Genomic DNA, 15,458 nt, shown 5'->3' with positions numbered 1-15,458 from the left:
TCAGAAAACATTAGTTTATTTAAAATGTTCAGTCCAGCATTTTATTCTCATGATTTCAAATAAATCTTATCATGGATGTTAAAAAATGTACAAAAATAGTCGTGAATGTGTTAAACATAGATCAGAGGGTATCAGTAAAAGAGTGATTAAACAAATGTTAGTTGATGGGCTGATAAAATTGAAAACACTCAGTTTTTTTCAAGTTTATTTCATTTTAAATATTCTCTGCCATCATTTGTTTTCTTATAAAAAGCAACCTGATTCTCTACTGTGAGAGTGTGACATCAAAGTAGAAAACAAGTGAAATAAGCAGTACGCTCACTGATCGGATGGTCACATGAAAATGATTTGAGAACCTGAATCTGTTTTTTTCCCCTCCTCTATGAGTAGTTTTACATTAAAGGTACCATAATTTTTCAAATATCAAACGTTCCGCCTTCTGTCTGAAATAACCAAATGCTCAGGTGGTCGTCAGCACCAGCCAGGAGTGGAGCAGCACGGGATGCACCTTCATCGTCCAAGGCAACGGAGAAAAACCTTATTAAGAAATGTAAAAAATAAAAATCTAATTCTCATCACAGCACTCTACGTCAGTAATCAGGGGAAGAGTTCACTCAGGATGCACACGGGAGAAAAAGCTTAGCTCCAAATGCTGTCAAACTTGGCAAGATGCAGTGGACTGATGCATCTGTCTGATGTATCTGCAGAGAAATAAAAACATTATTACTGTAAGTCTGTGTGTTGGTTATTAGCTGCCTGGGCTGCCTGTGATTAAACTTTTAGCTTTCCAAATCCCACGACTGAAGTGGGCACGTGACTTTATCTGTTTGCTTATAACCTTAAAGAAGAGTAAGACAGAAATAAGAGTGTTCTGGACAGGATGTTGATTATAAAACGGAGACAGCACACAGAAAAAAGCTATGATAGAGAAACAAAAATGTTTTATTAGTTTTTGCAGGGAGATGTGTGCAATCTTGTGTGTATGGAAGGAAACAGGGGATGTAAATACAGTACATGACATAGAAAACAGAAATAAAAACAGTGTAGATGGCAAAAGCTACAAAAAACCTTCACAGTGAAAACGAATAGGTACATGTTCAGACAGCAATACAAAAAGGACACAGCACGGTGTGAGTTGTGTTGAAATGTTATTTTTAAAATTATTACTGCTAAAAAGTGACCTGATCATCATGAAGCTGTAAATAGACACAATCTGACTAAACTTCACTTGTACTTCCACATGTTTTTGAAGAGACTTTATGGTCGATGTTGGCCCACTAAATCGGCCGACTGTCATTGGTCTGCCCCTAGTCTCTAGTATAAATGAGTGTCTCGTTGGTCGATCTCTGTGGAAAAAAAGTTCTGGTGCTCCTATTTCAAGAAGTGGAATTTAGTTAGAGGAGAGAGAGTAAAATACGGCAAAAATTAGAGTCATATTTCCTGATATTTGGGCATCTCCCCTCTGATTGGCAAACAGCAACGAGATTACAATTGACTCCAATCACTCTGCATGTTGACGTTTTATCTCCACAAATAACACAAGCCTAATGTTCTGCCGTATTGTGGAATTGCTAATGCTAACAGTTAGCTTCTACTAGCTGAGATGTGCTCTGCTTTCTCCTGGACAATAAACCAACAGCCTTCCCTGTCGAGAGCCACGATGGGTGAGTCCGTGATTATTAAGTGACAATGTGAAGTGGGATTAACAGGTTTTTCTAATTCAAGCGCTTCCCCGTCTATTTCCTGTTGGCAACTAATGCAAAAATAGGGGTAGCAGGGTTTCCCCTAGAAATCTTTCCAGCCGTGATGCTAATTTACTGGGTGAGGATGTGTGTGTGTGTGTGTGTTTCGTTTTGGTGTGTTTCCCGTAAGAGCGGGGTGGTGCAACGCCACGCCTCACCCTTTGTAGGGGAAACACTGGTTGGAAACTATTTTCAAGTTCAGCCTACATATGAAACTCAGAGTGACCTTGGTTCTTAAATAAACGACTGATAAGTGAAAATCTCTTCTTCAAAACAGTTTTGTTTGAATAAAATAATTCCATCACAACTTTTTAGATGAAATATCACAGAGATGAGGATAGAAAAGGAAACAAAACAAATATGACTGAAGCACACAGTTCAATTTAGTTGGAAAAGGCACAACAAACCCAGGCTGTAAGCCCCAAGAAAAGAAAAAATAGGCTAAACACTCTGCCTCACTAAGATGTTGAGGCTTTATGAACAAGAACCTTCAAACACACTTATCCTCAAAGTAGCCGTTACATTTATAGCATCAATCAATCAATCAATCAATCAATCAATCAATCAATCAATCAATCAATCAATCAGTCAGTCAGTCAGTCAGTCAATCAATCAATCAAATCAAAGATACTTTATTAATCCCAGAGGGAAATTAGAGCTTAATAATTTAAAATGCAAATGGTTTAATCCTTACAGAAATCAGATTGTGCACACAAGACTTTAATGATGATCAAATCACTTTTTTATGTAGATTAGGTGCACAAATTCCAAAAACAGCCATTTTCACCTCATTGTCTCGTTTCCATTTTTTCCACTTCATGTTTTTTTATACAACAGCATTCTGCTAAACCGGAGCAGAAGGTTTCTTGTTTGAATGATACACTCACATTAAAATTAAACTACGTCCTCTTTCACTGGTAAAGTTTTATGTATCAGGACTTAATAAAGAAATTTCTATTTATTAAAATCATCTATCGGGTCACTTAATATCACAAATGTCATTAATTACCAAAAATAAAGTCAAAATGTGGAGGGAAAAGTCCTCCACTCATACCTTCATGAATTTTAAGATGGTAATAATGATAAAATTGGCATTTGTGTTATAAACAGATTTTGAAAACAACTAAACAAGTATGGTTGATAGCCAGTGAATCAAGATATCAAAATTTAAGTGTGTAAATTTCAGGGAATGTGATACCATATCACTTCACTGTCAAGCATGGTGGTGGAGGGCCGATGATTTGGGCATCTTGCATTTACTGAGTTAACCACAAGCTCATTTGTTTTAAAGTATTTAGAAAACATCTTGCAACTTCAACAAAAAGCTGCACATTTACAAAAGAAAGCCTGAAAAATTGAGTGTTTCAGAGACCCAATCAAAGTTAAAGGTGTTGAACACTCGTTTAATTCCATACATCTGCAGCGGTCTTTAGTAGGGGTGAATGCCTTCAAAGAAAGAAAAGAAAGAAAATGATGTTTTATGTAGCGCCTCTAAAGATAAAAATCACGAGGTGCTTCACAAGAACAAAAATTAAAAATAGAAAAATTATTGAAAAATATGGTTAAAATGAGAAAAAATGTGATTAAAAATGTAAGGAAAGAGAAAATGAATAGGAAAGAGGGAAATCAGTGGAACAGATATGGACAAAATTGTTGGAACCCTTCAGCCAATGAAAGAAAAACCAACAATGACAAAAGTAATAAAACATTCTACGAATTTTAACCAATGAAAGTCAGACATTGTTTTTTAACCTTCAACAGAACTATTTAAAAAATTATCTCAGGGAACAGGCCTGGACAAAAGTGATGGCACCCCTAACTTAATATTTTGTTGCATGATTGTTTGCAATCAAACAATCCCCGTAACTCTCATCGAGACTTCTGCACCTCTCAGCGGGTATTTTGGCCCACCCCTCATGAGCAAACTGCCCCCGTGGTCTCAGGTTTGAAGGGCGCCTTTTCCAGATGGCATGTTTCAACTCCTCCCAGAGATGCTCAGTAGGATTGAGGTCAGGACTCATAGAAGGCCACTTTAGAATAGTCCAATGCTCTTAGCCATTCTGGAGTGAGTTTAGCTTTAGTTTTGGGTCATTGTCCTGTAAGACCCACGGCCTGCGACTGAACAAGCTTCCTGACACTGGCCAGCTGGTTTCTCTCCAGAATCCCTTGATAGTCTTGAGATATCCGTGTACAATCATCTTTCCTGATCTATCCTTGTTCACAACTCCGGAGTGGAAGTCCGCTGTAATGTGTTTTTTTGCTGGGACAGTCATTCTGTAACACAACTACGTTAAGATCTTATAAGACAGAAACTGACAGGGTTGCTAAAGGACATACTTTATTGCTACACACAATGGTGCTATGCTAAATCTGGACAGCGGATGCCAGATTTTATTGGGTTCAAATGAGTCCCAACACTGAACCGTTCGCTTCATGGTTCGGAAAGCTTTGGTTTCTCCATCACTACATAACAGAGACTCTGCCATACTTCACAGTAGGGACAGTCTTCTTTTCTTGATAAGGTCCCATTTTCCATCTGTGAACATAGACCTGATGTACTTTGGCAAAAAGTCCCACAGGACATTATCCCAGAAGCTCTGTGGCTTATATAGGCCCACTGACTGATTACAAGATTGTAGACACCTGTGATGCTAATTAGTGGACACACCTTGAATGAAATCATGTCTTTGGTCACATTATTTCCAGTCTTTTCTAGGTGTATCGTCATTGTTGCCCAAGCTTATTCCATGAATTTATTTTTTAAATAATTCTGTTGAAAGCTGAGAAGCAATATCAGACCTTTACTGGTTAGATTTAATAGAATTTGTACTTAATTGTTAACTTAACTATAATTTAAATCTCTTAAATTAAATATTAATCTTTGGATTAAATATAGACCAAGCCAGTTGGCGTATGAACTTCTATCGATTATATAAATATCCGTGGATATCTATGTAAATATAAGTTCATATGCTAATTTGTTTGATCTTTCTCAGGATTTAGCAAAGCTGATAAAAAACAGCGTTAAATCCTAGTTATGTAGAATATCTACGCTACTTTTATTATTATTTATGTCAGATTCAAGTTATTTCAGTGACCATTGTGGTTTTTTCTTTCTTTGACTGAAGGGTACTGGGAATTTAGTCCATGTCTAAGGCCTAGTCCACACGTAGCTGTTTTTTTTAAAAACGAATATCCGCCCCTCCAAAAACTTGCATCCACACCACCTCGTTAAAAAAAAAACTCTGTCCACACGTACCCGGATAAATACATTGTTAAGGACATGCCAGACCTGTAGGCGGCAGTACTTCCCCCGTTCTTAACCTCGTCCTTCGTCTGTGGTCTTCCGCAAGGAGCAGTAATACCGCTTGCAAAAACAAACAAGCAAAATGCGCCTGGACAATTGATAAAGCGAGCGCAGCTCTGAGGGCACCCATGCTGTCGGCTACAGTAAACACAGGTCGCACACGTGATGTCAGCATTTTTTTTGTCGCGGAAAGTGACGTTGCGGACCTTAAAACTCCGGTTTTGTCTGTCCACACGCAGATACCCAAAATGGAGAAAACGCAGATCTTCACTTTGGCCGGAGTTTTTAAAAAGATCCGTTTTCGTGTGGATGACAGGCCAAAACCATAGACTGTAAATACGGGCCAAAACGTAGAAAAATATCTACGTTTTAGTAGATCCCCGGCTACGTGTGGACAGGGCCTAAGTCACAGTGAGTCAGAGTGACCAATCGTGTTTTAATCCATTTAAAGACTCACCAATGACCTTGGTGTCATAAGGCGCTATACAAATAAATGAGTTGAGTTTTTATTACGTCCTGATACATAACACGTATCGAACTGATACTTCAAATTGATCAGGACAAAGACAGGAAGACATTTTAAGATTTTTCAAACATTATTGGACATTTTATTCCTTCGGTCTTGGTGAAACAAATCATCCTACTCTTCGTCCATCTTCCTAAGTCCCAACAAAATTATCTAAAGGTTTATGATGGTGAAACATGGATAGTACATGCCAAGAACACTAAATGAACACTGATCAACAATGAGTTGAAGGGAAAAAGGGGAAGATTCGGAGTTTGTTTATTTCGAAAAGCATCAATAAAATCAGCCCGAAAAGTTAATCTGAGCAATGTGAAAACTTTTGCACTTTTTTCCCGGTATAAAAGTCTGTTTCAGTACAAAGAGCATCTACAGGGAAAAAGAAGTCAGTCAGACTCAAATGTATGTTTGCTAAAAAGCAAATACTCTCTTTAAATAAGAAAAACCTGTGAAAGAGTTCATAAACACATTCTATGGAGAATCTGAACATAAGTTCTGAATACACCTGAGCCAGACTTACTGTTGCTATGCAGCATATGATGCATTTCATCCTTTTAAAATCACCACCTTAAGCTCATGAGATGAGACCATTTAAAGCTGTTTTGTAAACACCTTTTAAAGGATTTTTCTCTCAATTTTGAAGCACGTTTCAGCATAAAATGTGTAAATAGTTATTATTTTAACTGCTGTTGACGGCTATCTGAAGAGCCTCAGTTTAGAGAAACAGAGTTGACCTCATTTACAACTGATGAACAAAGCAAGTCCAAATGTACCCGTTTTAAAACGGTTTCGGTCTCTAATATTTGACCGTTTTTTAAGATTAGCGTTTTTGACTTTTTTTTTTAACTTAAAGTATCTTTCCGGAGTTTCCCCCTTTCAGAAATTATGTATGATTTTTCAGAAATCCGTAAAAATGATTATCTTATCATGTACTGTGATATAATGTAAGCAATAAGTCTTTGTTTTCATTTGCTAACCACGCCCCCTGCCCTGCAGAGCTCCGTGCAATAGAGCTCCCTGCAATAGAGCTCCGGGAGTTGACGTCACTTCTCCCGGCATGCAACAGTTCAAATCGAAACGGCGCCATCTTGGCAGGCAGAAACCCGCAGCTGGGCTATTTGTTATTGTCAGAAAACTCAAACAGGAAATATGGTAGATTCCTGTTGTGCCCCAGGATGCCAGAACAGATGCAGACAACACAAGGGATGAGCCATCTACAGGATTCCCCAAGATCTGGAGCGCCGCAAACGTTGGATCATTGTAATAAAACGCGCTAGTGACCGGGCTAAAATGAAACTGTGGGATCCCGAGAGTAAAGGTTTTCACTTATGCAACGACCACTTCATATCAGGTACTTAAACCAACGTTTCCTCAACTGTATATGGTATTTATTGGATAAATTATGGATACATTAGTATTTTAAACGAAAGCTCATCCAGCTCTTTTTCCCCTGGCAACAGACAGGCGTTTGACCTTGCTTCTTCCCAGTCCTAGCTAATCAGTAAGAACGCCCTGTGCCAGCGCCTGGGTGTCTCCCTTTCGAAGTCTAAAGGAATGTGCAAATGTGTGTGCGTTTTATCATCTCTGTGTGTCTTTAATAAATACTCGAGAGGGCTTTTGACTGATGAGAGCAAAGAGACCACCGACTCGTGTGTATCATTTTATCTCTTTCTCCACTTTGCAAAGTCTAAATGGTTTATTGCTAATAAGATTAGTATGGGTTAAATTGATCAGCTTGTTAATACAACCCCGGCGTGGTGAGCTTTTCCTTCAGGTAACCCTGGATGGGAAAATGAAAATACCTAACAGTATTTTATTTTAAATGCTTTTATTACGATTCTTAGTGGGCTTCCTAAACTTATTTTGGCGTGGCTTTTTCTGTCTCATTACTCATAGCAACAAGTAAACATCACGTAAAACGTTTCCTCGTGATTTCTGCGTGCTGCCGTTTACGTGTTTTATGATCACAGCAATTAACCGGCTAAGCTGTATTTCGTTTTTAAGCAATGGTCGATCAATTGTCAGATCACACATAAAAAGCACTTTGGATTGCTATTATCTGTCTCACCGAGACAGACCTCAGACAGTTCCTGAGACGCTCCTGCCTGACATATTTATTTTATTCACGGAAAAAATCAAACTAGTGATTTCTCTTGGAGTTCAGTTTATACATTCAAACAGCACAGCACTCTATTTAAACTACTTACATGTAAATCTGTTATTTGTCCATCCATCCATCCATCCATCCATCCATCCATCCATCCATCCTCATCCGTTTATCCAGAGTCGGGTCGCGGGGGCAGTAGCCTATGTCGAGAGGCCCAGACTTCCCTCTCCCCAGCCACTTGGGCCAACTCCTGCGGGGAAATCCCAAGGTGTTCCCTGGCCAGGTCCGCTCTGACAGCTTCTGGCGTTTTTATAAAGTATCCCAGGGGCACGATAAGGGTCGGAGATGTTTAGTCTATTTAATTTCTGACTATATAAAACGATTTCTTCGGTTTTAAAGTGTGAAGTAAACTCAGACGAAGTAAAATCCAAGCTGATCCCGTTCATTTTGTTTACCTTTGTTGCCTGCCAACATGGCGTCTACTCTCTGAGAGTCACGTGACGTCCGGAGCTCTATAGGAAACTGAGCGCTGACCAGAACTAACCAATAGAGTTAGACTACCACTTACCTGCTTCAAATTTAAGGAATACCTCGGCTGATGCAGAGTTGATGAATTTTTCACGGACAAGTTTCTAAAATATAAATATATGAGAACACAACATGACATGAGAATAATACTCGTAAAACAACGTGTTTTAGTTCTGTTTGTCGGCTACAGAAGCACATTTATAAACAGAAACGTGAAGCTGCCATCTTAACAAAACAGATCCAGAGATTATTTGTGTGATATGCTTGTCAGCCACTAGATGGTGCCATCGGATAGGAGAAATACTCCGGAAAAAGACTTTAATATCATATTCTGAAAAAGAAATTCAAGAACTGAATGTAACTTTTAAGTGCTGTTGTAAATAAGAATCCAAAATAGTCTGCAAACACAGCTTAGTGAAAACTCACGCTCTGTCGGCCTTTTCTCCTGGAGTGGATTTGCGTTTACAAGCTGGAATTAATAAACTGTCATCAACTAGAGACTTGATTCAGACAGTAGCCGTAACCCTTACCCACGCTCCACTGAAGCCTGAGCAGACCCAAACAGTCTTGTGTCTTGCCAATCACAGTTGGTCTGCTGGTCAGGATGATGCCACTGAGCGAAACAGCTAAGACGGCGTCGGCTTGATTGAAACGGCTTTGGCATCAACTTTGGACTATTAAGACTTGGGCTTTTCTTTGAGTCAAGGGCAGATAAAGATACTTAAGTCCTTTATTTAGATAAAGGACGTTTTTGTGTCTTCTTCGACGGTGTATGGTGGACCACCCCGTTGACTGACATTCATAGCCGTGACGTTGTTCGTTATCCAATAGCACGTGGAGACAGTTTGAAAGACAACCATAGATTCCACCCCATGATGGATCATATGGGTCATGGCCAGATTATATATTCACATATACAGGATGGCTTGCCAGGCTTATTTTTTAGTAGAAAACTATAAGAAACTACAGCCAAAGATATTTTTGACAGAATAGGAACAACTACTAAAAGTACGGGAGTCTTTATTTATCTCTGTAGTTATGCTGCTATAGGCTTAGACTGCTGGAGGATACACTGACCACTTTCCACACTCTACTACTTTCTTCTACAATCTGCTCTTTAACTGTATTATTTTCTGCAATTTCAGCTGTTAACTTTATTTTCTCTCTAAGTGTTTTCCTCCCCAGAAGAAGCTACAATGATGTTCTGCTGAGCTGTGGTGGCCTCATGGAGGGGGCCATCGTCTAGCACACTGCTGCTAACCCCTTAAACATTGTCCCTCTCCTGATGATAACTTTTTGCTTTCCTTGACGTTGGATGTGCTACTACTAGTTTATCCGTTTAATTATAGATCCACTAGGATAAATACAATAAAGTTTATCTCTCACCAAATAGAATATTTACTAAGAAATCACAATATAACTATAGACTCATTACTTTGTCTTTGTCTGTGTGTGTGTGTGTGTGTGTGTGTGTGTGTGTGTGTGTGCTCTGTTTTCTCGATCCCCAGTGAGTTGTGGAGGATGACTGCTTATACTGAGCCAGGATCCTCTGGAGGTTTCTTCCTGTTAAAAGGGAGTTTTCCTCTCCACTGTCGCTATATGCTTGCTTAGAATGAGGATTGTGAGATAGTGACTTTACAACAATCCTCATTCTAAGCAAGCATATAGCGACAGTGGAGAGGAAAACTCCCTTGCAATTTGCTGGGTTCCTTATATAGGAAACTTTTTTTCTGATTGGCTTAATGAACTGACCTGGATTGGAATGTTTACTATGTGAAGTGCCTTGAGATGACTCTTGTCATGATTTGGCGCTATATAAATAAAATTGAATTGAATTGAATTTATTGATAAATACTAACAGATTTTTCTCTGAAGTGAGGCCTTTCAGGAAACTAACAGGCAGCGTGGTAACTTTTTGTAATTTTTACAGAAAAACACATTTCCAAATGGGAACTAATCCCGTTAATTTTTATTAAAGAAACATGCAGAAGCCAAACGTCCCTGCCCGTTTGTTGTGCCAAGAGCATTAAATTCAACTTGGTTAATACTAGTTTAATTCCAGATTTTACCGAAAATGAATTATTAGATTCAAATAGCAGCAAACTCAATAGTTTGCTCTTCAAATCATAACATGTTGCTATAGCATAAAAAAACCATGCCTAAAAATGAACTAATGAGTGTCATGAGAAAAAGGAGACAATTATTAATTTGTGTTCTTTAACAATAAAACAGAACATGTAAGAAACAAAGAACTCATTTTTTCAGCTAGTCTTCTGTGTCCATCTTTACACATTAGAACTCTGTCATCAAAGTGTTCCTTCATCATCATCAGCATCAGCATCATGCTGGCGTAAATCTCCTTTCCGCCTTTTCACAAAGTCAATGATGCTAGTTCAAACTGATCCAGGATCGCACTATCCTCAAGAAGTCTACATGATGGAGACAGTGCAACACAATGCAGAACATAAGCATACACACACACACACACACACACACACACACACACACACACACACACACACACACACACGCGCGCGCGCGCACACACACACACACACGCTTTGATCAGGACGGCAATTTTTTTTCCAATTGAAACACAAAACGATGAGTAGCATTTGTTGTGAAGGCTCTGTTAAATCCACACATGGAGCTGCAAGTGAGACTCTTTGTAATTAAGTCAAATGCTTCATACTTCTGCGCGCAGCATCTTAGCATCCACATGAAAGCATTCTTGAGGAGCGCTTGCACAACAAATGTCCCACACGTGCAACACTTCTATACTTACGTTTTATGCAAGCGTAAAACAAAACTGACACATATCATGCAAATCTACTGGAGTTTTCGGTGTAAGGGTGAGAGGAGGAAATATAGTGCGCTTTGTTGAGTGCAAATTAAACTGTGCAATTTTGTTCAAATAAATAAACTAAATTCTCGCTGTGCTTTCATGTTAAAATTTTAATGATGATAGGAACATAAATAGTTTCGTCTCCGTTAACTAACCTCTAAACCCCTCCAGTTCATGTCAGATTTATCTGGAAAAAAGCTCACAGATATTTTGGGCTTTGACTTAAACTAATTATCTTTTTTCTGATTAAAACTGAATTATTTCTAAATCTTTAAGTTCTTATTAATTGAGGGAACTCTAAAACTATTTGAAAATTTTAGTGTTCTTAGCAATGAAACCCAAATTACTCATCAAATGTTTATAGTCAATATAATTTTGTTTAGCTTCCAACCTTTTGTGGCCAAAGAGGGAATCCTACCTCTAGATCCCGGGGCATGAAGCCAAATTTACACGGGGGAATTTTTAGAATGTCTGCCGATTTTCAAAGCATGTGATGAATAAAAAAATAATAAAAAAATCACGAATATACCAGTTTTGGTCTTACATGAACATTTCACAGTCAGACGGGAAATCTCGCGAGACAAAAACATGACTTTGAAGCAAATAAACATGGTGGAGGAGGAGGAACATGAAGCCCACTTCCGTTACCTCGCTTCCTGATTGGCTGGACTTCACTTTCAACAGGCAGAACATTTGTTTGTCCCCGAAAATCAGACCAAGACAATCCAACATGTTTCAAAGCCTGGGTCAATGATCAACACAGTCTTGACGTTCTTCCAAGCAGAGTGCTTGCAACACCACACACTGTAGGATTATCTGATAAGATTATCTTTAGAACCATCAGTGTAACTACATAATTATCCTGTCTTGTGAACTGGGCTTAATATGATTGAGTTTTGTGGAACTTCAAAGCAAATTTCGACCCAATCTGTAGAAGAAATGGACAATTTTCCGACCGGATTATTTCTCAAACACCGTGCTGGTGTATGTACAAGACTCCAATAGTGTGTGTTTGTGCTTAGCACAAATGTCATCTGTGCATTATCAAAGGTACATAATTTTTTTGTGCAAACTAAGATCAGTTCATGACAGGGTAATCACGAGATTACCATAACAACTCTTAAGATAATTTTTTCAGATAATCCTCTGTGATGTGTTAGAAGTAGGGATGCATCGATACCGATACTGGTATCGGTATCGATGCAGACACCAATACCAATACCAGTATCTGTAAAAGTTAACTGATACCAGGAACCGATACCAATGCAGTTGCTTGAAAATGGCTTCACTGTAACTTGTCATTTCTGTTCACTTAATATTTTAGTTTTGTGATGATTTCCATTCATATATTTTACTTTTTAGCTACCTCGCAGTCTTTTCCTGTTGAAAGCAGAGAAGAAAATAAAATCTGTATTCCAAATCATTGCATTTTTTTGTGTGGTGTCAGTATCGGTAATCGGCATCGGCGAGTACTCAGATCCAAGTATCGGTATCGTATCGGTTTGGAAAAAAGAAGTATCGGTGCATCCCTAGTTAGAAGCATTCTGTTGGACTCATTCCAGTTATAAATCCAGGCATTCAAACTTATTGGATTGTCTTGGCCTGATTTCCGGGGACCATGGTCATTCTGCCAGTTTAATATAAGTAGCCAATCAGAAAGTCAGGTGACGGAAGCGAGATGCACAATCCTCCTCCATTATGTTTATTTTGAAGTTGTGTTTTATCTCGCAAGGTTTTCCATCAAATTAACTCCTTAACTAAATATTAATTTATTCACAAATCAAAATGAACTAAAAGCAAAATATTTTGTGAACCAACAATGTCTATTGTTACTATATGCAAAATGCATTAATAGATGGTTTATCTAATTTACTTTTCTCCTTTTCATTTACTGAAAATTTGAGGTGACTGTGTATCAAATAAGCTGCAGTTCTATGGGGAGAAATGGGAATAGGTAAAACATGTTGACCAATATTAATTACTGCTAAAACAATTTAAAATTCCTTGCTAATCTGTAACATGGTGTAAAGTGTATGCCATCTAAAGAAGAGGACACAGTGAACTTGAGCACCACAAAGACTTCAACCAAACTCACTGAGAAGGAAAGATGGCTGCAAGCCAGGAGACCATCTTGGTGAAAATGAACATTGACAAAGCAAAGAAATAAAAGTACAAATAAATGAAACATAAGCCGTGCAAAAGTCAAAGAAACTTAATTACATGAAAGCAAATACTCACGGAGCAAACAACGACTATACGACAACATTTAAAGATGTTGATGTTAGATAAGCAGGCTTACCTTGAGATTGTCTCCTAGACCCTAGTTGTGTTGTACTCTGATTCATGTTTGCTCAAAGAGCCAATGAGGCAGAACCTGAAATGTTACGGCTCTTTCATTTAGTATCAAACTTTCCTTTGCATAGAGGTCAGATTGCATGACGTGTCACATAAAATACAAGAAACTTCATCAAATGTTCCACGGCTTTTAAGAGCCTTGCATGCAGATTTGCGGTACATCGATACTTTGAAGAGCTCATACAAAATGCATGCAAAAAATTCGTATGTCATGTAAAAACTGCTCTGACACATTCCTAATGTATTTTTGTAAACATATAAGGTTGCTTTCAAGTTGTCAAGGTGCAAATCCACTATAAAATACTTGTTTTTGTCATTAACTCATTCACTGCCAATGACGACTAAAGTCGTCATTTGCATTTTTTTTACTGTTTGAGCATTGGAACGAGCCCCCGCGCTGAGAGAACAAACATCTCAGCCCTGAAGCCGATCTTCATCCGCATACGTCACAGATCACATGATCAGGAAGCAGACCATCCATGTGTTTGGAGATCGTTTTGGGCCGTTCCTGTAAAAAAAGTGAGGCGCGAACCGGAAAAGCGTTTGCCGATCACAATTCGACAACAAATTATGAAAGAACGGATAACGCTCGAAACACACGGCTTCTTCCTGATGTAAGAGGTGAGTCTCCTCTTTGTTTAGGTTGTTTTGGCATCGACATCATGCTAGCGCGCAACGTTCTGTGACTCTTAAAAAAAACAGTAAAAACGGTGAGAAACGCTGGCAGCGAAGGCCGTTAGCGATCAGGAAACGGCTTCCAGTGAATGAGTTAAAAATCTGGTTTATGCTGTAATTACCTTATGAATTATATATATGAATAAATATGTTAATTATAAATGCATATTTTATAATTTGCAATCTTGTCACTAATAATCTTTTAAATCAGACACCAATTCAAGCCCTTGTGTGAGTAATGTAAAATGTTGTTACAGACAAAAAACAAGAGGTTTGCAACTCTGTAAAGATTGCTGACAAACTTCAAATCTCAGGAGAATTTAAATAAAGTCAATATAAAAATAAATGTTCACTTAAAGGAACTTATCTGGGCTGTCTTAACAAAAATGATCATGCAAGAAGGAATTAACAGAATTATCTATGTTATTTTTGCCTAAGATTTGCAATGATGGAACACGTGGAAACAACAAAGGTTAACTCAGAAATGAAGGTTATACTTATAGGTAAATATATAATGAGAGGAAGAAAAAAAATCATGAATAAAGAAGACAACAAAATAAAAAAATAATGTTTTCATGGTTAGATATAGAACTGCTGCTGCTCCCACATCAGAAATCTATGGATACTGACCGCTGTACCGCCTTTTCGTGCCGTGACAGTCGGTGGCTGGTGGTAGGAACGTCTTCCAGGTCATCGTCTAGGTCGCATCCATTGTCCGCTGCCTCTTGTGAGTAGCTGTGCTTCATGACTAAGATGCTCCTGCGGTTCCCTGCATTCGGCAGCAGGGGGCGCACGGACATGGGCGGCTGTGGGAGGTCCGCAAGCAGAGTGGCGGCCCCTGTGTCACGAGCGCTCAGGTTACTACGGCTGCCACGTCCGCTGAGAGACAGCTGGGATATGTGTGCAGAGCCAGGGTTAGTGGTGGAGCCACAGTGGTGATCGTGGATGCAGCGGGAGGAGGCCCGGCGAAGGGCATGGTAGTTCCCAAAGTCTTCTGCCAAGTCGACTAAATCCGCAGAGGCCGCCGTGGGCGTGGCGGCACTCCGCAACGTACACAGCTCATAGTGAGGGGGCTCAAAGACCTCCTGAAACATGGTGGGGTCGAAGTCCTCACGTCGTAGGATGTACTTCTTACGCGGTTGCTTTATCTGAACAATCACTGAGACGATGAGGAGGATGAAGACGATGCAGCAAGTTACTCCAATGATAGCCCCATTTGTGGAGTTGAGGTTGTCCAGGAATTTGGTGTTGGTTTTCTCTGTGCAGAAAGACATGAGGCAAATGTTTATTAATCCCATTTTCCTTTTACACACACACATACGGTAGTTTTTCCGGTCATTAATTCGTCGAAATTTCTGAAATTACAGAAAAAGAAT

The 15,458-nt window shown here is 39.0% G+C and overlaps 1 protein-coding gene across 3 annotated transcripts in view; it reads right to left on the bottom strand.

Annotated features, from left to right (window-relative positions):
- The window catches only part of neto1l (neuropilin (NRP) and tolloid (TLL)-like 1, like), a 198,311-nt gene continuing 182,853 nt past the window's right edge, over positions 1–15,458 (bottom strand). Inside the window, exons 10-13 of one of the 3 annotated variants that reach the window (XR_008565920.2) lie at positions 14,713–15,340; positions 13,352–13,426; positions 8,248–8,311; positions 1–701 (exon numbers count right to left, since the gene is read on the bottom strand). Coding sequence is in view for 2 of the 3 variants with exons in the window: in XM_015955308.3 (XP_015810794.1) it covers positions 13,366–13,426; positions 14,713–15,340 (689 nt within the window). In the remaining variant the exon portion in view is untranslated. The remainder of the gene's footprint in view (positions 702–8,247; positions 8,312–13,351; positions 13,427–14,712; positions 15,341–15,458) is intronic. The other 2 variants (XM_015955308.3, XM_015955309.3) reach the window with 2 other exon arrangements.

This window comes from Nothobranchius furzeri, chromosome 7, assembly GCF_043380555.1.
Source record: "Nothobranchius furzeri strain GRZ-AD chromosome 7, NfurGRZ-RIMD1, whole genome shotgun sequence".
Classification (NCBI taxonomy): domain Eukaryota; kingdom Metazoa; phylum Chordata; class Actinopteri; order Cyprinodontiformes; family Nothobranchiidae; genus Nothobranchius; species Nothobranchius furzeri.
Note: the sequence above shows the minus strand (reverse complement) of the source record. Positions and strands in the feature narration are given on the sequence as shown.